Source organism: Ciconia boyciana, chromosome 6 (assembly GCF_034638445.1).
Source record: "Ciconia boyciana chromosome 6, ASM3463844v1, whole genome shotgun sequence".
Taxonomy (NCBI): Eukaryota; Metazoa; Chordata; class Aves; order Ciconiiformes; family Ciconiidae; genus Ciconia; species Ciconia boyciana.
In genome coordinates this window covers 43,969,660-43,991,147 of record NC_132939.1, presented here as the reverse complement: position 1 = coordinate 43,991,147, position 21,488 = coordinate 43,969,660, and the positions used below count along the sequence as shown (strand labels likewise).

The window sequence follows — 21,488 nt, the reverse complement described above, 5'->3', positions numbered from 1 at the left end:
TCAGAGAGCGGAGGCTGTGACCGAGTGGCTGCCCTCCCTGGCCGTCTGCATGCCCTTGAACGCCAGCGAGGCAGGGATGTCGCAGCTGTGAGGGGACAGCGGGGTGCCTCCAGCGTGCTGCCAGCCGTGGCTGGCCATGTAGCCGGACGGGGTGGCACTGTACGTCATGTAAGGTGACACTTGGGCTGGTGTGGCATAGGGAGGCATGGCTGGTGCTGACACGAAACTGCTGACAGCCGGGAGGCCGTTGGGTGCCTGAAAGGAAAGGGAAAAACATTTCTAAGAGAGTAAGGCACAGCAGATCTGCCGTAAAAGAAGCTGCCCTCAGATGCTGCTGGGGCTTTGTACAAGAACCAGGGCCAGTGGGAACACCCAGAGAGCCACCCATAACCAACTCCCCGAGATTTCAGGGGCGCACGGGCCCCCTTGTGCTTTGCCTTTAAGACCAGCTACGCCACATCAGCCCTGCACACCTCTCCCAGCAGCCTGTCCCAGACAAGGACCAGCAGCAGATGTTTAGGGAACACACACGGAGAGCAGGGCAGGAACCACCAAGCCCCTCTGTATGCCCGCCCGCCTTCCCACAGGCTGTTGTTCACGGACTCCTTAAGCCCATGGTTGCATCCAATTACATTTGAGAGCTACTGCTGGAGGTATTTGTGATGAGTTTGTCCCATCTCTCTCACTGAGCACCTTCATCCTCTTGGCAATGAGGCCCATGGGTTGGAGCAGGTGGGCTGTAATATTTACCCACCTTTCCCAAATTTTGCCTGGGGTGTTGGCCACTCCAGCAGGGCCCTGGCAGGTAGTGCTGTGGCAGTTTAAGCTGGGTGTGCAGTGACCACAGCCACACCAGTGGCCAGAAAGACGGACCATCCCAGTACCTCGCCCACCCCAGCCCTGAAGGAGGGTGGGCTCAGCCCTGAGCTGCAGCGGGCAGGCACGGGCACAGATCCCGAAGCAACGCTCCCCGGAGTGGAGAGGTAACAAGCAGCTGGGGGGGTGGGGGGGGGTGGTAACATGTTAAACTCTTTGGTAACCGTTTGCTCAGAGCATGAGTCAGAACTATAGTAGTATTATTATTGATGATGTCTTTTAGAAATCTGTTCTCTAGGTACTTGGGATATAACCTTGCAGATGTTCGTTGCCCACAGCTTCTCCTGGTACAATTGCAGGGCTGGGTCCTTTCCTGCAAACTATTTTCCTAGGTCCTTCCACAGGCTGGGGAGAAGGGTTTCTATTTAAATAGAGAAGGGAGAGTCCTTCAGTCTGCTGCGATAGGATTTCACAATGAATGACTCCTTATTTAAATAAAAAGTGTTCAGTGGTTTACTTCACACCCTGTAAATGCTTCTTCAGCAGAACAGGTACAAACCAAGATCATTTATCTTGCTTAAGTTTTGATTTGTGTAGTGTTTATGTTTTAGGATTTGGGGTGGTTTTTTTTCCCAGAAACGTTTCCTATCTGAATATGAAAGAACAGGTATGGATTCAGCAAATCATGCAGCATCTGCCATTTTTAATCACCTGGTAGAACCGGACCTAACATGGATAGTGCAGAGTTAAGAAATGAAACAGACTTTGGTTTCTGCTAAAACTTCACATGATGTTAACATTTCACTTGTTCGATTTCTGTCTGGATTGCACCTGCCCAAATTTCCAGTATTTACCTCCGTAACAGCACTGACCTGGTTTCAGGCTCATGTGTTTCCTACCAGTGTAACTCACAGTCCCACTGGCTGGACTATCCTCTCATTGCCACTGGGGAAACCAAGCAGTAATCCTGCTGGAGTCAATAGAAACATGTACAGCAATCTAAAACAGCAGGAGGCAGTGACGGGATCCCAGCCACAAGCCTCCGATAGCTATATTAATTAGTACAAAACATACAGCTGCAGCAGCAACGTAATTGTCATTCCAAATCCATAAACACTTTGTTGAAGCTGAACTTGCCTTATTCTTTTGAAAATCCAAATATGTGACCTGACCTTCAACTCCAATTACACGTCCCCTACTGTGTCTCAGAATTACACTTTAGCCTCAGCTCTAAATATTAGTGTTTGCAACAATGCTAATTAATACAAACCTTCAAATAATTGCACTGTAAATTAGTACACTTCTTAAATCACATGGAAAATTATTTCACTGAATTTACTGGAAAGTAAAAAGGTGACAGGCCCTAAAAAGCTGCTGTTCTCCAAGCTCCCTGCCTATTCCACTGTGTAAAGTGCTTTTCAGAAGAATGTGAAACAAGAAAAGAGCACCTCTGTTTTTTCTAACAAACAGCAACAAAAAGCTTTTCACAGAGGCAGTAGAGCCATTAGAGCCATTTTGTAACACTGGGACATCAAGAGCCACAACCCAAAGGGATCCTGCAGAGAGAAAAACTACAGAAACCCCGAAGGGGTGCTGGAAGGAGAAAAGACCTGGAGCAAGTCCCCAAAGAGTCTCATAGCCGTTGTGGCAGCACAAACCTTCAGCCCCTGAGGCTCAGAAGAGGTTTTTTGGACTCTGCGAGGCTACCCTGCTTGTCCAGGCTTGCCCACGCCCAAGCAGGCTGGTACCAAGCAGTGGGCTCAAGGATGTGCCTGGAAGTCCCATTTTAAGTAGGATTCCTCACTATGGACAGGTGGTCATGTCCTGTGAACCCTTGGCTGTGCTTTTGAAAGGATTCCTCCTAGGCCACAAAGGAGGCACGTGTCCCTCCAGCCTCCTGTGTTGTCACTGCTCCCCTCTACCACGAGTGGCTCTGGAAAAGCCAAAGTCCTCGTTTGCCACAAAGAAGAGAAAATGCTTCCCATATGCTGTAGAGACTGCTGTGCTGTAGGATGCTCTCTAACTGCTGGCACTTCCCCTCTTAGATCTCTTTAGAAAAGACAGATGCTCTAACAACATCTCATCTGAGGAAGAATAAGACTGTAAATGCATCCTTCAAAGTTGTGCATAGCGCTGCATCATGTCAAGGCGAAATACTGCTTGATGCAATCACCTTGCCAAGCACCTCTCCCCACCCCACCACCACAGGCCAAGAGCACCTGGGTAGTGCTATCTGTGAGAAAGGCAACTTTTGGTCCTCGAGAAATGACTTCCTGCTACGTCCAAACATTTTGTCCAGGCAACAAAAGTCCCTGGAGCTGATGACTGTGTCTGTACATGTAAATAAAACAGACCAGGGCCAATTCTTTGGCCCTGAGGGTGAGCAGCACCATGCAAGACCCAGACCTATAGCTCTCCTCTCTTCTGCAAGAAACAGGGTGGCCTCGTCCATGCAGCCTGTCGGGCAGGGTCCCTGGGCTGCGCCTTGCGCGACCCCACGCTGGGGCACAGGCTGAGCGTGTGCTAGTGGGCACAGGCTAGACCTGTGCCAGGCAATGTGCCAACAAGCCACCTCTTTGCTGGTCCACTGATGCTCGAGCCCATGTCCTGGCCTCCCGCAGCTCCTACAGACAAGGCTGCCAGGGGTTTCTCAGCAACCAGAAACTGATCACTTTGCATGATTTGGGGCAAACCTCAGCTCCTGAACAGCTCGCATTAACTCAGGTATTGTTGATGAATATTTAATCTGATCATATATATGTTTCTCTCCTTCTCTTTATCATTGTGTGGCCTTCCTTAGTATGGTCTTATAGCACGAAGTAAAATGAAAGTCTCTGAACTATAATGAGTGGAGAAGGCATACTGAATTACATTGGAGGTGCTACCTGGGTTGTTACTGATAAAACAGATGGGACTTGACTAAAGATTCGCTCGTTTTTGAAAAAGCTTAATTTAAAAGAATACCTATCCTGATTCATAACAGCCAGAACAACCCTTTACCTCACCACCACCACCCCCCTTTAGGTAAATTGCAACTGAGATAACTGGTGGTTTTATAGTGTCTAACTATTTTGAATGTGAGAAAGATCTTGCCCTAACTACTGAGAGCAGGATGTGGAGGCAGTTGTGTAGGGACTGCCAGTTGCAACCTGTCAGAGGCCACCAATGCGGGAAAGCTGTTGTTGCTGCCTCGCTGAATTAACAAATCATTCTTATGTTAGTTCCAGTGCTACAAAGCTTTACCACTCAAAACCATGATGATGCGAATGGCAGTAGGTGCCTTCAGCCAGCCACGCAGGCGGCACTGCGATGGGCAAGGACTGGCCCGGCATGGAGCGCAGTCCTGCTTCAGGGGAGGTTTGAGCCATACCCGCAAAGCAGCCAGAGACCTCCTCTGGTCCAAATTTAAAGCTGAGGGGATGGAGCAAACTTCACCTTATGTGACTTAAAACTATGCTACTCAAAAAAAAACAAACCCTGATTTGCATCTCTGACTTTCATCAATGAAGGACTTGACCCAATAATTTTAACTGCAAGAGTTTTTACTTCTAAACAGCTTTAGATACAATGTGTAGGTTATCAGAAGGGTTGAATCTTGTCTGTCAATCTGGCACTTTTTACAAACATGACATTCACTTAAAATAAATGGAGGGGATTAAGTTCCATGACCCTGTATATACTGGATGAATAATTCATCCTGCAGTATTTCAATCAGAGGAAATGAACACCAAAATCTAAACATTCATAATTAGGAGTGCGAGAACCCCATGGTGTTTATGGATTTTTAAAACCCTTAGAACTTGTTTTAAGTGCAGAGCTTCTTGAACCTGGTTTTTAAGTTTCATAAATATTTTTTTTCTTAATTTAAACCATTGCTTTTCAAGGGAAATCTAATTTTTTAAAGCAAACAAACAAACATGTAGTTCTAACTGAACAAGAACCTCTGCTGTGCAAATGATAAAGGGTTCCTGTTTGAAAGCGCTTACTGTCCAGCTTCTACAAAGACCAGAGAGAAACATTTGCTCTGAATTGCTGCTTTTATCAATGTTTTGAAACAACTTACAGAATAAGTATTTCCAAATTTTAGAGCTGTGTTCAAAACCTAGAACACACGACCTCCCACAGATTCGCAAATTCAGTTAAAAATGTTCTCGCAAAGATACCTGCAAAACAACAGTGGTTGGGTCAGGATCACAAGCTGGGTCTGGTGCCTTTCTGCCAAGTTACTGCTGATATGCACCAGTGCCAGTGAAAGGAATATCCAGGACAGAATTCAAAGCCAAGGTGGACATAAAGTCTCTCTTCAGGTCACAGAAAATGATGCTGCTGAAACAAATGGACTGCATGTATTTTCACCAGTGAAGGAGTTGATTCAGTAGTGTTAACGGAGGGAATTTTTAGTTTTAGACACTTCGGGTACAACACTAACTAGAGAAGACTTTTTTTGTCATTGTTTTCAGTCTGTTTGGGATTTGGGACACAGAGCGGATGGGTGGATGAAAAGGAAGTCTAGAACCAAGCTTATGTGGGATTGTCTTTGGAACAAGTTATTTCCATTAGCTGTTTGGACTCCTAAAAGTCCAAACAGTTCATCTCCAAACCAGAGACACCCCCCACACACACCTTGATTTCTGCTATGAAGGTTATGCTGGTACAGTGTGTCATACAGCTTCAGGCTCCTCTCTCCTGCATTGTACGGAGAGACAGGGCACAAGCTTTCTGCACAAACTTCCCAATCAATCCACGTCAGACAAACTACCTGACTTTTTTTTTTTTTCTGCCTTGGCCATGTTAATACCAGAGAAACACACAAGCTACATTCCACTTTCAGACACTGTGGTATGAATTCAAATCCTATCTTGTAATTAATTGATATTATTTTGGTTTGTTTCATCCCTCTCTACTTTCCCTTCTCTGCCTTTTGCTTCCTAGGTATGTGTTCTCTGAGTATCAAAATTAGACCCTCTCCCTGCGATCTGTTCCCATGTGGCTTCTAAATGTTTCAGAAAAGGACCCAGAGTCGTAGCATTCAAAATCACACACCTGCATTTGTTAGTTATCATTAATAGCAATAATCCAAATGATCTTATTTCAGTTTTACATGAATACAAATGAGAGCAGATTTGATGCCACAGGTGGATGCCACCTCAGTTTTACAGTCTAACTCTAAAGTAAGTGTCCAAAAGAATGTAAATTATTCATCTTATTTTAAAGTTATTATTTCCAATGACTTGAATCACTTGCCCGTTGTAATTGTTACAATATTTTATTAAATAGATAATTTATTGCATAGACTAAGAGTGTATGTTTTGTAGAAGTATTCCAAATGTCTATGAAAAAAAAGTGTTTCTGGCAAACAACATAGGCTTCAAGCTCGAGTTACCTAATTCACCAGCCCCAATAAGCTTGGACAGTGACTCAGCCCAAACTCCCCTGCTAGAATCAGCAGAAGTTCAGCCTGCGTCAAGACTTGGGGAACACACCTCTGGTGAATAAGGTTGCTGTTTCATTTGTATTTCTCAATTCTAACACTGACTTGGACAAAACAAATCCTTCCTGTCCTTGGATCAGCAAGCTCAGCGCATTGTCTTGATCCTCCAGCACGGAGCCTTTCCCCAGGAGCACATGAAACAAATCTGCAGAGGTATCAGAACCGTCTTACTGAGAGCAGCAGCTCCTCAGCAAAGTGGAGTGCTGGCAGTAGCTTTAGCTGCAGGGACGCTACCGCAGCTCCGCAGACAGACACCCTCTCGCTGCTCATTTTTCAAAATGAAAAACTTAAAACAATTTCTGGAAACGCTAAATCTTTTTGAATGTCCTGAAAACCCAGTCACAAAGTAGCTACTGGAGAAGTCATTTTTTCCACAGCAAGGGAAAAGCATAGCAGGGAGCAAAGCTGAGTATCTAGTCCTTCAATCAGAAGAGCAAATTACCTTAAAAACCCAGAGGATATCTCATGTTCTTAGTGACGTGCACATAATCAGTCGAAAAGGTTATGGCAACAAGACTAGGAGCAATCAAACACAAACTGCAAACATAAAGGAAGCAAACATGCTAAATCTCCCTTTTTAATTGGAGGTTAAATATGATTTATAAATCAAACCAACATATGGGATCCCAAGGGAAGAGTAAACAAATTTTCCAAGTAAAACATCAGCAGCAGGCCTGTAATGGAAATCTCATCTACGAAAATGGCATTACCTAAAGATGCAAGTAATACACCTATGTTTCTTTTAAGGTTTTAAAATTAATCACCTTAAGTAATATTTTGATAGAAATTGTAGTTAACTAAATTAGAGCTAAATTCTGAAGCTGCTATTCAGTGCTACAGCATCAATGGGAAAAATTACATGATCGTACAAACACTCATTCAGATCAGTGTCCCACTAAAATTAACATGCCTACATGGGTAAGTCAGAGTTACCTAAAGAAGGATTACAAAAGTGAGCACTGAGTAAATTTCTCCAGTTTATGATAAAAAGATTTTTAATAAAAAGTGTTAAGAAAAATGTAATAAAATTGCTAAGCTGTACGTGAATAACCTAGTCAGAGTTGACCCTGCAAATCAGGGTTTGCTGTCTTTTTATAATGCTGGAAAAATTTCTTGCAAAAATCTTTTCATATTAGACTATTTATCCATATTCTTAGATGAATGAACTTGTTTTACTGAACATATTGCCCCTTTGATTTTCTATTAACTTCACCACAAGCAGAAGAGAATAAAACAGACCCTGAAAAATAAGGACATTGTCATTAAATAATTTTGACATACAAAAAATCTTGAACAGAAGGGGAAACATTTCGTAGGTAGAGCATGACTTTGAAACATATGCCTTTATTTTCAAGAAAGACTGAACAGTGGTAATATGTTGGAATTGAGGGGCTTTTAACATAACACATGGGCAAGGGGTTTACAGTCAGTCTGCTGCTCAGCTGAGCTGGGTTGATTCCCAGAAGACTGAGCTTTGAAAAATGGAAAGAGACCTTTCAAGAATGGGGAATTACAGTATTTCTCTTTCACCGTAAGTCATACAAAGCAATGCTGGTATTCTAGTTGAAGTCACAATTAAAGCCGAGTTATTGGCATGTTTGAGTGCTTTAAGATTACAAATGTAATTAGTTACCCAATCCTATACAGTTTCTCTTACAAAGATGTCATTTTCTTTACAGTTATTTCTCCCATTACTAAATTCAATGCATTAGAATGTACTGCATGAGAAAAATCACTCTACTTCTGTCTAAAATAATGTTCATTCCCTTAATAATGAGCAAATCCCATTCCCCATGTTTAATGTGCTTTTTTATTAACTTAAAGTTGTTTCCTTTACTTATAGGCATCCCCAGCTGCACTGAATAACACAGAAATCAGATAATATCAATTGAGTGTTTTAACTATAGTTGCAACATGCATCAAGATCACTCTTAATTATATTTTCTTATCAAATTTTAAATCTCAGCCTCTTCAGGGAAATAAAAACCCAGTTTTGGAAATAGTAATAGTAACTTGAATTTACACACCATCGCCAATCTTTTCCTAAAGGACCCAGGGGCATTTTATGTCTTTTCCAAAACAAACTACAGCAGAAACAAAAGCAAAAAAAAAAAAAACAAAAAACCTCTTTCTCAGAGACTGAGGAATCCACTACAAAAACAACAGAGGAAAAGAGAGGTAGGAGAAAAAGACACGATGGAGACAAGGCGGATGGAGGTTGTAAAACCTAAGCATGCTCCGAGGGAAAAAAGGGGAGTAAGTGTTTCCAATGCTTCTTCAGAAGAGGGATGGGTTTAGACGGTTTTCACAGTGAAGTGAGATCTACCACATACGGCACACCAAGCACGCACTAATATGTCCACCTAAAATGTCTCCCAAATGTAGACTATTGTGCAAGGTCTGTACGTTCACTGAATTTCCATTCATACTTTAGTTTAGGAAGGATGATATAAATGGAAGTCACTGTCTTTCCAGTGAAGGTGCCGGATCTTGGGATATATTCTATTATTTAACAAACCTCACAACCATACTACCTCAAAGGGCAGTGAAAACAAATTCTGTTTGCTGTGAGCACAAAGTTTGATTTTGATGACAAAGACACAACTTAAGTTGCCCTTAAACAGATATACTGTGCTTACAAGGACAAAAGGAAAGCTCAGAAAAAAGATCATGCCATATTAGCAAACTTCCTTGAGTAGGTACTAACAACAGATTTCCATAGTTTTAGAACAGATTTGCACAATAGTTCCCTCTTGGTATTTTGGCAAAATCTGGAGTCAGGCAGGGCACACATGGACATTAAACAAGCAAATACACTGAAAGGAATAAACATTCATTCTTTCTACGCTGATGGTTAAAACTATAATGTCTTAACAAAAGGTTCTATGAAAAATGCCTTCTTATTATAATATATTTAACAATATATTGTAATTTCAATATGGTGTTATTTAAATGAAACTGAGGTTGGAAGAAGGAGACTTACGGACACAGAGACGTCAAAGGGATTCTTGATGGCTAGAAGCTAGGCAAATATGGGGTCAAACTGGTAAAGTCCCCACTCCATCCTCTTCAGGGAGAGCCAAAACAGAGGTCCCCTTTGTCTAACAAATCTCTGATGCTGCAGAGGCAATTACTGGGAAGCTGGTAAGTTAACAACCCATCGATTATTGAATGCCCATGGTCATTATGACTAGGTATCTAGGCAATTCCTAAGAGCTGATAAATTGCCACAACAGACAAATTCAAACAAACCATACAGTCTTCATCTACTTCCCACTCTACTGCAAGCACAAGAAGACTGAACAGGTCAAGTCCTATCTAATCCCCCTGCCCCTGGCACTCTGCTCCTTGGCCGTGATAGGTATCTCCCACCACTCTTGCTTTTCAGTCCCTGGTCCTGTTTGTCATGGCGGAGCTCCTGGTGGGTTGGGGCCCTTTGAGCAGAGAGTGCTCAGACTGCAGTTTGAGTGTCATTATACCATTCACTCACCTCTCTGACTTTCTTTATTAGTTTCATCCGGGTGGAGTGCCCTGAAGCCATGTGGGTTGGTGGACAGGGCACTGTGTTTTGGCCGTGGAAGCAGGTGGCCAGTAAGAGGCAGGTCTCACAAATGGGGTTCGAATGGGGTGCCATCCAGATCACCTGGGAAGGAATCGGGTGCATGTAGTGGGATCAGCTCATGCCCCTCACCCACAACATGCAATGACATGGATGCCTAGACCTCGAGCAAGCCATCTTAGTGACAGTATTTTAATAACAGGCACTGGTCTGGAGATCCTAATTGAGAGTGACACAGAACCAGGCAGTCTCCAAGCCAAGGTCTGACCCCTTGCACCAGACAGGAACTCTGCTAACAATTCTGCTAGGTACTACGGCAAGAAAGCAAACAAGCACCTCTGCTCAACGCCTTCCCCCCCACCCCGGTATGAGTGAGGAGCGGGAGGTCCGGACCTTTATCATTGATGGATTTTGCACAGACCCATAGCAGGAATTCAACTGCCTGAATCTTGAGTTAGAATATAAGATGACAAATAAGTAATCTGCAGATTAATTTTTTCAATAAATTATCTGTGTAGGAGGGTCATGTAATTGGCCATAACATTTAAGGTTACATTTTCATCTTATTCCCAAAGAAGTTACCGTATGTTGTGGGTTCTAAGCACTGCAGATAAAAACAATTACAGATGCTTTGGCCACCACATATACAGTTCATTGTTCATCTACAATCAAAGATCAGGAACTAAATATTTACATTGCCTACATTTTCTGTGCAAATAATTGTCCAGAATTGCACCCACAATTATTTGCAATCACTTGCCCTAAAATGGAGCCTTCCCTTTATGTGCTTACAGCACATGGAGCTCATGACCCCTCATCAGAATGCAACCAAAGGACAGGGAGTGCTTTCCCAGCAAAGCCGAAAACTCAAACCACTAACAGCCGATGAAGTTCAGCTGAGACAGAGGTGAAGCGGTTGCTACTTTGGGGTCTTCCCAGTATGTCAGAGGAAGACTTCGCTCAAACCATGTTCACAAGCCCCTCTGAATTAGGAGGAGTGTTTGCAGCAACTCCGGTAGGTTTGGGATCAGGCCTCTGAATAGCATACCCATTCCAGGAGCGAGCTTGCAATAACCACTTGCTCTTAGACCCCCCTGTCTAAGAAGCTTTTTCCCGTTAATGAGTATCAGCTCCCTTTGGCAATGTGCACATCCGCTTCCTGCAATGCACACAGCAAATAATTCTGAAAAAAAAAAAGGATTTCCAAAGCTATTTGCCTCTCAACAAATTGTACAGACCCACATCAGATCTTCTACATTTTCATACAGGTGTAAATGCAGACCACAATTTTTTCAGTTTGCACATCCGTGACGTTAGTCCAGAAAGTCACAAGCACCAGATGTCCGAAAACTGCATTTTAAATATGATATGTATTTATTAAATGTTTTCATTTCAAATGCAGGGTACAAATGGGTTTGTATTTCAGTTATTTCAGCTTTTTTTTTTTCCTAACACAGCTGTCAGTATAAGCTGCATAATGCATTAAATACTTAGGATATTCATCCATTGTATTCGTAATGTAATTATCTGTAGAAGCCTTCCCCTCAACACCACACTGAATGTGCCTCTCTGTATAAATACTGCAATAAAACTGAGCTCTGTATGAAATGTGTATGACCCAAAACTGTCAAGCTCTCAGAAAAATCTATTTTCCCTTTCATTTTCTCTGATTCACAGCCACTCTGTTTGCAAAGCTCTATGACAAATTTGTGAATACGATGCATCGGGAAAATATAATGCTATTGCTTACGTATAAACAACTTGGGACATCAGGTAATTAAAAACTAATAGAAACTTGACAAGGCATCTCTCTGATTTCCTGGGGAATGTTTGGTACAGAATCACAGTCTGCCAGGCAGAGCTTTCAACTCCCCAAACCCAAACACCGAACAGCATCGCAAACAAAGGCCCCAGAGACACCAGGAAATTCATAATACTTAGAGTGAAAAATGTTCTACATCTAGAGGTTCAGTTTCGTGTTAAACGAGTGTGAATATTGCTGAGGCAAAAATGTGAAGTCTCCCTGCCTCTTTTGGGGAGTCCTTTCCCAGGCCGAATTCCCAGTGATGTGTGGGGCAAGGGGTGAAATGCAGCCATTCAAACCCATCGAAGAGAGCAGCCTTGGGTGCTGCCTGACAAGTCTGGGAGGTCAATATGAGTTTTGCCTGACAAAAGCCTACAGGATCTCATGTGTTAAAGCAAAAGGATATCATTTAAAAGGAGGGATCAAATAAATACATGTTAAAAGTACAGAAGACCTTGTTCTTTGGGCTCAGTTTTTCTCTTGCTGTCTCAAGTCTTTCTCACGCAGAGGGAGTTTCCAGCAAAACTGGAAAGCAAAATATTATCGTCCATAACTAAGGCTGGGGGAACAAGTCCTTCACTCGCCTAGTAGCTATGGAGCTATTTGCCGGCTGTGGACAGGTGAACCTTGAATGCTGCTGATGCTTAAAATGTATAGCTGATGTTTGTTCGAAACAGCAGAATTGCCTATCGCTCACACAAAATCTGTTGTTACTGTGCTTCAGAGCGCATTCCCTCTGCTCCTGTTGTGTAACTGGAAAGCCTAAGTAAAACACACACGCTTGACTTCCTGCTGCTCTATTCCTCTTGTAGGTGCCGCTGACTTTGGTAATACAGACATAAAACTGGAATATTACAGAACAGTCACTTCTTTTCTCTAGGGGAAATCTGCTGTCTGCCTTCTTAAGACCCAGCTTTTGTAATGAGCTTTGCTTTTGCTACATTTCACTGTAGTCCTCCTGGCACATAAATTATGACTGTGGCTTCCCCATTTTCCACCATTCCAGATACCGCTTTGCTAGATCCATACAAACGAACCAGTGTTCTCTCCTGTCCCCTGCTCATCTATTTATACCCAAAGCAGTACACATTGCAAGAGACTATGTAAAGATCTAAGAACATCAGAGCCTTTTGGTGAGACTTTACTGTCACGAACTGTCACCCCAGACTCACTGCGCTTCAGCGAATGGACAGCTAGTAAGTCAGTGCTACGTGCAGCAAGAATTCGGTTCATAAATTTCACTTTGCACCTGGTTGCTACAAATCTTTTGGCAAAAAGAATGTCGCAAAAACTGCAAAAACTCACATTTTCACATCCTTATTTGACATTAATTTTCTCTGAATACATTCTAAAGTAGCAAGGTAGTAAACTTGTGACAGACGAAGCAATTAATGTACACGCAAATGAATTCTCTGGTAAGCAAGTCTGAATACTACATGCATAGACTGGTCTATACGTTAGTACTTTCCAAAGCCAAATTCTATTTACCCATATTACTATGGGGAAGGGGGGGGGGAATCTCCTCTGTGTCTTCTTTTAGTAAGCAGGGTTCTGAAAATGACCTTTTGGATAAATACTTTTTAGCTTTTCTGCCCTTTTAAACTCTCTGGACAATGTATTTTGATAAATGAATTCCATTTTATTAATAGCAATTTGCTCCATTTTTAAATAGCGAATGTTTAAATTACATTTATCAGGTGATCTTTCAGGTTGAACAAAACTTTAAAATAAGACTGGTATTGACAGTAGAACAGTGATATATTATGAAGATGAAAGCATAAATATTGAAAGAGTGAAAAAAGATAAAAAATCGTTTCCAACACCAGCATTGAAAATAACCCGATGTACATAGCATTGTTCCTCAACACGTTTGTTGAGGTAAATGAGACACCAACAGAGGCAATGGTTTATAGCCTGTGAGCCGGATCCTGTGAATATTTCAGCAGAATCATGTGCAGAAGGCCCAGCCTGGAACCTAAGACAACACAGCCACGGTACAGCTGTTCTTAACAGAATAATGCCAAGCTATTTCCATCCGTTTCAGTGAGATTGCTAACACTTTGTTTCGTTTTTAAAGAAAATTGTGGAAGGGTGAATATTAACTCTAAATCTAACTCTAATTCTATCTTTAACCGTACAGTCAGGGCTACACTACACTGTGCATTATTTGTAATGTGAAACGAACAGAACAATAATGGGATAATAGGAAAAGGTAATACAAAACAAACAGGACAGCATTAAGGGTGGCATATTGTTTGTGAGGCAATATATGTAATAAAGCAGTTGTTCACTCTTGGGGCCTACAATATTTCCCAGTCTGCCTCATTCACCTCTTTGCAAGCATTCCCGCAGTTTGCGCTCCGCGCCTTGAATTTGAAAGGGTCTGATTCAGCTACTCTCAGCACCAAACACGAGCCGCAAAAGTCTCCTCGACATGGAATCCAAAACCTGACATAGATCTCGAAAAATATGTCCAAACCCTCTGTCTTTGAATGGGCACACGCTAAACAGAGACGGCAGTTTTTCCTCGACTTCGTTATAAGCGTACCAAATGAATGGCCGGGGAGTCAATGTATCCGAGAAACCTCTGATAGGTTTTGAAATGTTTCCACCGCACGGAAAAAAGTTTTCAAAACCTGTGCTTTCCCAACGAGTAACAGTTGAGCCTTCTATAGCTTTTCTCCTGGCATGGGATTTGATTAGCAAGTACAAAGATTTAGGCAGAGATTTATTAAGTAACAGTTATATTGTGTTGTAATTAAAACGTAGGAAATTCGCCGCCTACTTAAGCGTTTAGAAATGCTTAACGTAGGAAGCAATTACACCTCATTTTCAAATTATTCCCCTGCCTACCGAGCGCGCCGCGGACAGGGTAAAACGCGGCTTTACGGGCGGCGGCGGGACGCGCCCGCTCACACGGCCCGGGGCCGCACGGCCCGGCCCGGCCTGGCCCGGCCCGGCCCGGCCGAGAAGGGGGCAGAGCCCCGGGGGGCGGCGCGGCGGGGTCCGGCTCCGGTCGCCGGGCGGCTCGGCGGGCGGGCAGCCGGCGGGGCGGGTGGGCGGCGGTTCTCGAGTGTCCGCGGGGCGGGCTGTGCCGCGGCGGCGGCGGGGGCAGCGCCGGGAGCCCGGGGCGGCCGGGGTGCGAGCGCTGCCCGCCCCGCCAGCCCCCCGCCCGCGGGAGCCTCTCGGCCAGGAGAAGGGCGGGCGGGGGGCTGCCGGGGGGTGCGGCGGCGGTGCCGAGGGAGGGAGCGGAGAGCGGAGCGGAGCGGAGCGGAGGAGGGAGCCAGGCTCTTTCCCGGCGTCGCCCGTGCTGGCGGACTCGTTTGCAAGCCAAGACGGAGGGCAGGCCGGCACCGGCTCCAAAGCGAGAGCGGCAGCCCCGGGCGAGGGCCACCGGCCCGAGGCCGAGCTCAGGGGCCCTGCGCGTCACCGCCCTCCCCCGCCTCTCTCTTTACCTGGCTGTACTTGGCCTCCTGCTCCAGGGAGCTCTTCTCCAGCCCGTTGACGGCGTGCTGGGCCGGGGCGGGGAAGCTGTTTCGGCCCAGGCTGCTCCATTCCTCCACCTTGGGGCTGGGGTAAGGCGAGGTGTCGCTCACTGCTGGGAAACACGGCGGGAAGGGGGGGGTTAGAGGCAGGGGCCGGGACGCGGAGCACTTTGCTCCGGGCTGGAGACGGCTCCCTCTCCCCCCGCGACGCAGTCTGTGGGGCAGAGCTAAGGGAAGCCTGTCCCTCGCCCGCTACACCTCGCTGAGCCTCCCGGGAGCCCCTGGAGAGGGTAATCCCGGGGGAGAAGGGAGTCGGGTCCCTCCGTGCAGCTGGTGGCAGCGATCGCCAGCCGAGCCCGGAGCCGGCTGAGTCGCTCGTCCCCGCGTCCCTGCACTGGCGGGACGGAGCTGCCGCCGGCACTTGTCGCCCGGGATCTCCTAAGGGGGATTTACGGGCATCGCCTCGTCTGTGTGCGTGTGCGAGTCTGAGGACAAACGATACCCCCGTTAGAAATAACCCTGGCACGGCTGCAGATGAGCCAGGCTCCAAACAAGTTTGGGACGAAACCACCAAGAAAACAAAACAAACAAAACACAAGAAGAAATTAAAAAAAAAAAAGAAAGAAAGAAAGAAAAGAAAAAGGAAAAGAAAAGAAAAGAAAAAAGGGAGGAAGAGAAGAAAGAGGAAAAAAGATAACAGTCCTGTTGTTCACACGCGCATCAGCCGCGGCACGGGAGCACCGGGCTGTTCTGCAGGCGGGCGAATGCCCCGGGCCCCGCCGGGGAGCCCGGGGGGGACACGGCTCCCCCGAGCCCCGCGCCCGGCCGCATCGGAGCCGCCGTGGGAGCGGGCTGCCCCGCCGCTCCGCCGCGCTCGGCCCCTCGCCCGGGCTGGGGAAAGGCACAAACCTGAAGTTGTCTTAAGAAATTGAGCTCTCTCGGTGAGCGCCCTTTTCTGCTGATCTCACACTTTCCCATGAATAGGGGCTTCCTTTCCGTGTCAGCAAGGTCAGTTTATCCTATAAATCAAGGGCGAGCAGCCCCCATCTGCGGCATCGGCCGCTCAGCAGCCCCGGCTCTCTGCTGGGAAGGGGAGGGGGGAGACTTTACACTGCAGAAAGATGTGTGCAGCTCCGAGGTCTGAGGGACAGGGCAGATAGCGAGGCACCCGGCAGGACCGTCAGAGGCCTGCCTGCCTGCCTGCCTGCCAATGTGGTGTTAATAAAAGAGGAACTCACTAAAAAAACCCTCCATTTCTAATGTTCTCATTCTTTTTAATGTTCGTTGCCAACACTACCTCTCCCCAGCACAGAGCAGAGATTGCCAGGCGTGTATTTGTTAAAGTTGACTCAGAAACACGTTTGTTTGTGCCAGCGTGGTCTGAGGGTAAAGTTTATATCGTGAAGTAGAGGGCGAAGAAGGACAAAACTTACATATTTTTGTATGTATGAATACAAATAAAACATACTTGTGTGTGTGTTGCTTGAAAAAAATACCACCTTTTTGAGAAAAGAAAAAGAAAATTATTCTGCAATGCCTAAAGGATCAATTTGCATTCGAAGTGCTGCTGGAACCGGATTGTTGCTGTTAAAAACGCAATGAAAACAGAAATCACAGCCTCCCCCCGCTAATTGGAGGGAAGAGTGGGACACAGAGATCGCTGTAGGCGAAGGTTATTTTAGACTGTTGTTTTAACCACATTCACTGTTAGTTCACTGGCAGAGACCGAAATGGAAAAAATGTCCCTTTCTTTGCGGCAAAGCGTGGCGAGCGGCTGGGAGAGACGACGCAGTTTCCAGGCAGAGAGACAGAAAGAAGGTGGAAGGGATAAAAGCAGCAAATCTGGGGGGTTTGCTTCTCCTGGACCACCGCTTGGGAGGAAAATACAGCATCAGAATGAAAGCAATTAGGTGACATTTGAACTTCCTGCCGGGGCAAATTTGGCCTGATTGCGAAAACTGGAGAAAATGGACTTCTCGGTAACGCCAAGGCGGCGCCTGTGACTGGAGGGCGGCAGCGAGACCCGGCCGGGATCGGGACTAGAACCGGGACCGCCGCGGGGCTGGGCCGGGCCGGGGCTGAGCGCGCCCCGGGCCCTGGGGCCGCCGCAGCCCGGGCCCTTCCCTCCGGCCGAGGTCGCCCCTTTTCGGGTCACAACGGCAGCGGTGACGGCCGATGGTGTAGGGCTTGCTGGTCCGCCTGCAGCCCACCCCGGGACCTCCGATCTGCCCGCGTCCCGAGGCACATCCTCCGGTAAGCTCAGTGCGCGGCTCGGGCCGGGGAAACGCGCGAGGTTTCCCGAGGCAAACCCCGAAACCGCCTTCCGACCCTCGGAGAGGAAGGAGCCCAGGAGCAGGGGACCGAAACGCTCCGGCCCCGCCTGGCTGCCGCGGCGGCCCCGGGTCCCCCCTCCTCACCTTGGTCTGTGATGGACCGGATCCCCAGGATGTCCGTCACCGAGTGGGAGGACGGCCACGTCCTGGGCATGGCCATGGTGCTGGGGATCGCTGGCACCCCGGGAGGGGTGGGCACCTTGGCTCCTGCAGCAGCGATGGGGCTGGGGTAGGAGTAGATGTGGTTGTAGGGCAGGGCGGGCTGTGGGGGCGGCTGGTGCTGCTTGTAGGACTCGTAGTGACTCTGCTGAGACAGGTTCCCGATTTTGTTCCGGAGGATGCGGCTGATGGAGCTGACCGACGGCACGTTGTACTTGTCGCACACGCCATCGGCCAGCAGGCGATCCCGGATCTCCCAGGCGAAGATGCCCGGATCCCTTTGTTTGTAGGTCCGGATATGTTTTACCACCGTGGGGGTGGTGACCCGGGGCTTGCTGCCTCCGATAGCCCCCGGTAGGATGGAGCCGGTCTCGTTGTAGCGAGCCAGGATTTTGCTGACACAGCCGTGGGAAACGCGGAGCTGCCGGCTGATGTCACACGGCCTGATACCCAGTTGCGCCAGTTCCACAATCCGCAGCCTGATGGCATTGGGCAGGGGTCTCCCGTTGACAAACACCCCCCCGAGCTGGTTCACTTCCCCGAAGGCAGGTTCTGCAAGCAAACAACACAAACACACCCGTCGGACGCGGCGAAGGGCTCAGGAGGGGGCGTCTGCACCGCTCCTCATCGCAAGGCAGATGACATCGGGGACCCCCCGGCCACTCCGCGCACGCTTCTTTAGAATAGCGGGATGCCCCCGAAATTGAAGGGGGGGGGGGGGGGAGAAAAAAAAAGCGAGGGGGGGGAAATAAAAGAAGAGAGGAAAGAAAAAGAAAATCCGTGGCAACAAATGTCGGAGCTCTCCGGACTGTGCATCAAGCATATTCCAAAAAAGCACATTCCAGAGATGAAAAACGAGATCGCCCCAACAGACAAGTCAGCTTTATTGCCACAGGAAAAAGGAAGAAGAGAAAAAGAAAAGAAAAACATTTTCAAGACGTGGGGGAGGGGGAGGAAGGAAAAGTAGTTGAGGAAATTCTTCTACATCTTGGGAGAGGCAAGGGCAACGCGGTGCTTCTGAGTCGCGACTAACTTTTCAAAGACCGTTTCTGGTGCTGTTAGCGCCTCTCGCTTAACAGCACAATTACACCAGGCTGTAAAACAAACGTGCTAAAATGTTAACTGCTAAGAGCGGTGTCAGGAATAATATACAACGTGCCACGGACTCCAGCCGTCCACTCGGCTGCGATCCTGCCTCGCACTCGCCTAATAGCATTAATAATAAACCGAGCAGTCATTAGCTTTTCTCTCTTCCCTGCTCCTGACCCTTAACGTGTTCTTACGGCTTGTAGGAACACGAGCAAAGTCAACAAGGGAGCTGCTCCGGCGGCACATGACGGCGCACGGGTGCTCCCCCTCTCTTGACAGCACTTGAACCCTCCTGCAGCTCCCAGCCACTTACCCATTCCTCTCAGCAGGACACCTCTGGGGCTGCCCTAAATCCCAAACGGAGACCTGCGCCCAGAGACGGGCTCCCAGCCTCCTGCGCTCCCGGCCGCGCTAGCCCCCGAGGCTCTCTGCTCTCCACCGAGGAGGCAGCGGGGCCGTGAGGGAAAAAGGGCTACAAGGAAATCTGCTTCCCGAGGAGGGAGCCTTGACTTCTGCATTTCAACCTCAGGGCAACGTGGGCAGGGCCGCGCTGGGCAGGGCGCCGCGGCCCATCGCTCCCCCGAGCCCGCCCCCGGGGGCGGCCCCGCCGCCCAGCCGCCCTCCTAATGGCCAGGGGAGATGACGGACAGCGCGGTGCTGGCGGCCCTTCCGCCCTGCCTCGCGGGCGTGCGCGGCACCTGGTCCCGCCGCAGCCGCGACGGCTGCTCCGTACCTGCCCGGCGGTAAGTTGCGGCCGGCGCCGGGCCGTGCTGAGCGGGGCCGCCACCGGGCCGGGGGGCACCGGGGGCGGCGGGCAGGGCAGGCAGGGCGGGCAGGGCGCAGCGCCGGGCGCCGCCGGGCTGCTGCGCCGCCCTGCCCGGCCCTTCTCCCAGAGCAGGCGGCCGGGGAGGGGGCGGCGGGGCTGGCGGAGAGGCTCCCCCTGTCCCTGACAGAAGCAGGGCGGTGTCTGGCCACACGCGCGGTCTCCCCGCGTGGGCTTTGCAGGCGCGGGAGAGAAGTTCTTCCTTGCTTACGGGCGTCTCACTGTAATAAAGCACTTTTTCACTGGCGGGTGTTTCGCGGGTGGTGCACGAGGAGGCTGGCAGCGACGGGACCTGGGTCGTTTTCGGTGGAAAGCCGGTCGGGAAGTCGGCGAGCTGCCGCTTCGCCTGCCCCGGGGGGGGTCGGGACGGGCATCGGGCTTGCGGCGCCCGGGCATCGGGATGCTGATGTTCCCCGGCCGTCAGAGCCCGGCTCAGCTTTTGTTTTAGTCCCCACGCTAAATACTGCACCGCGTTTAAGTATAAAACGTCGACGCCTCGCAGCTGATTTCGGCTTTATCAAAGACACTGCTACATATTAGCAGTTAAAAGAAAAACAGACAAAGCTGGTAGGAATTAAAGTATGTGGGGGTCACGGCGTGTTTGTGTATGTGGGAGAAGTGTTTGGTTTGGCATTAGGGGTACGGATCCTGATCTGTGAGCTTGTGTGTGTGCCTCTTGCATACATCCCACGTACATCATGTTGCACACGGAGATCATGGGCTTCCCGGCTCCAGCCAAGAATTTAGCATGTTTTTCTTTTTTTTTCCCCTGAGATTCTTTTTTGCTTGTTTTGTTTTAAATAGAGTGTCGAAGGTACAGGCTCTATAAATGAAATAAAACGTGAGAAGAAATAATGTGGTGACCGGAGTACACGAAATATCAGCGAGTAAAATATGAAATTGATGTCGCTGGTGTGTATGAGTACTGTATAAATATTATTTTAATTGAAATGTTTGTAAGATATTTTTAGAAAAAATCAAATTAATTGAGCTATATTTCAGAGCCTGCACATATCGCAATGAACGTGCATAGTTAGGAATAAGTAGGATGTTACAGGGGATCGCCCAGAAATTAATGGCATGTTGCAGAGTTTTTGTGGTGGAAAGAAGGCGATCCTGGTTCTTTCGCAGGTATCTCTTTGTTCGATCGGAATATCGGCGGATAATTCTGTTTCCTCCACAAGGATTAAAAAAAAAAAAAGAAGAAAAAGAAAAAAACAAAACAACACAACAACAACAAAATTTCTATGGCAGTTTTGTGGTTATTTCAGAACCGCGAGTTGCCCATTCAGAATATCACACTCAAATTGTGGCGCATCCTCAACCTAGATAAAATTACCCCTGGCGAAGGGGATCCCCCCCCGCGCAAATGCCATCGTCCGAAAGCGATGGCATGCTGCACAGGCAATACTCGCAGGCATTTGCTGAAGCCAGAATCCTTTTCGGTGTTGTGAGCTGACCTGCTTTGGATATTTTCAAGGCAGGAGGCATGGAACTAGTGGGACCCGGATCCAGCCGTTAGTTAAGTTAATTATGTAATTAAACAATGGAAGGGGGTGCGCTTCCGTAAAACTTCCGATCCGCATTAACAGCGGAATTCTTCCCGAAGGAAAGGCGCTAGAGGGGTGCCCGACAAGGCTGCCCGCCCGGCAGGCGTGCTTCCCCGCCCGGCAGAGCCTGGGCTGCCCGCCTGCCGGGCCCTGCCCGCAGCCCTGCCCGCAGCCCTGCCCGCGCCCTGCCCGCGCCCGGCCGCCTCGCACACGCGTCCCCTCCCCTGCCGGTGCTGCAGCCCGGTCCAGCGGCGTGTGGCCGGGGGCCGTCTCCGGACGCACGGCTGGTGTAAGCCCGGCCCCGCGACTCCTGGACCTGCTCGGCGCCCCTGAAGCTCCCCCAGGGCTGCTGGGATACTCGGGCGTGACCCTGCGCTGC

General features: G+C 48.2%; 1 protein-coding gene across 1 annotated transcript; it reads right to left on the bottom strand.

Annotated features, from left to right (window-relative positions):
- On the bottom strand, positions 1-21,050 carry PAX9 (paired box 9). The gene is made up of 6 exons (XM_072865483.1): positions 20,899-21,050; positions 19,782-20,071; positions 17,573-18,199; positions 15,126-15,265; positions 9,798-9,950; positions 1-255 (listed from the first exon to the last, which is right to left on the bottom strand). The coding sequence occupies exons 1-6, from the start codon at positions 21,048-21,050 to the stop codon at positions 1-3; spliced, it is 1,617 nt and encodes a 538-aa protein (XP_072721584.1).
- Between the last annotated feature and the right edge of the window lie 438 nt (positions 21,051-21,488).

Coding starts and splice junctions, on each gene's coding strand:
- PAX9 (XM_072865483.1), bottom strand. CDS start 21,050: ATGCCTCCTGCCTTGAAAATATCCAAAGCAGGTCAGCTCACAACACCG. Junction 18,200..19,781: donor TGAAAAAGTGCTTTATTACA/GTGAGACGCCCG, acceptor GTTTGCTTGCAG/AACCTGCCTTCGGGGAAGTG. Junction 15,266..17,572: donor CCGGTCCATCACAGACCAAG/GTGAGGAGGGGG, acceptor GTTTCCCAGCAG/TGAGCGACACCTCGCCTTAC.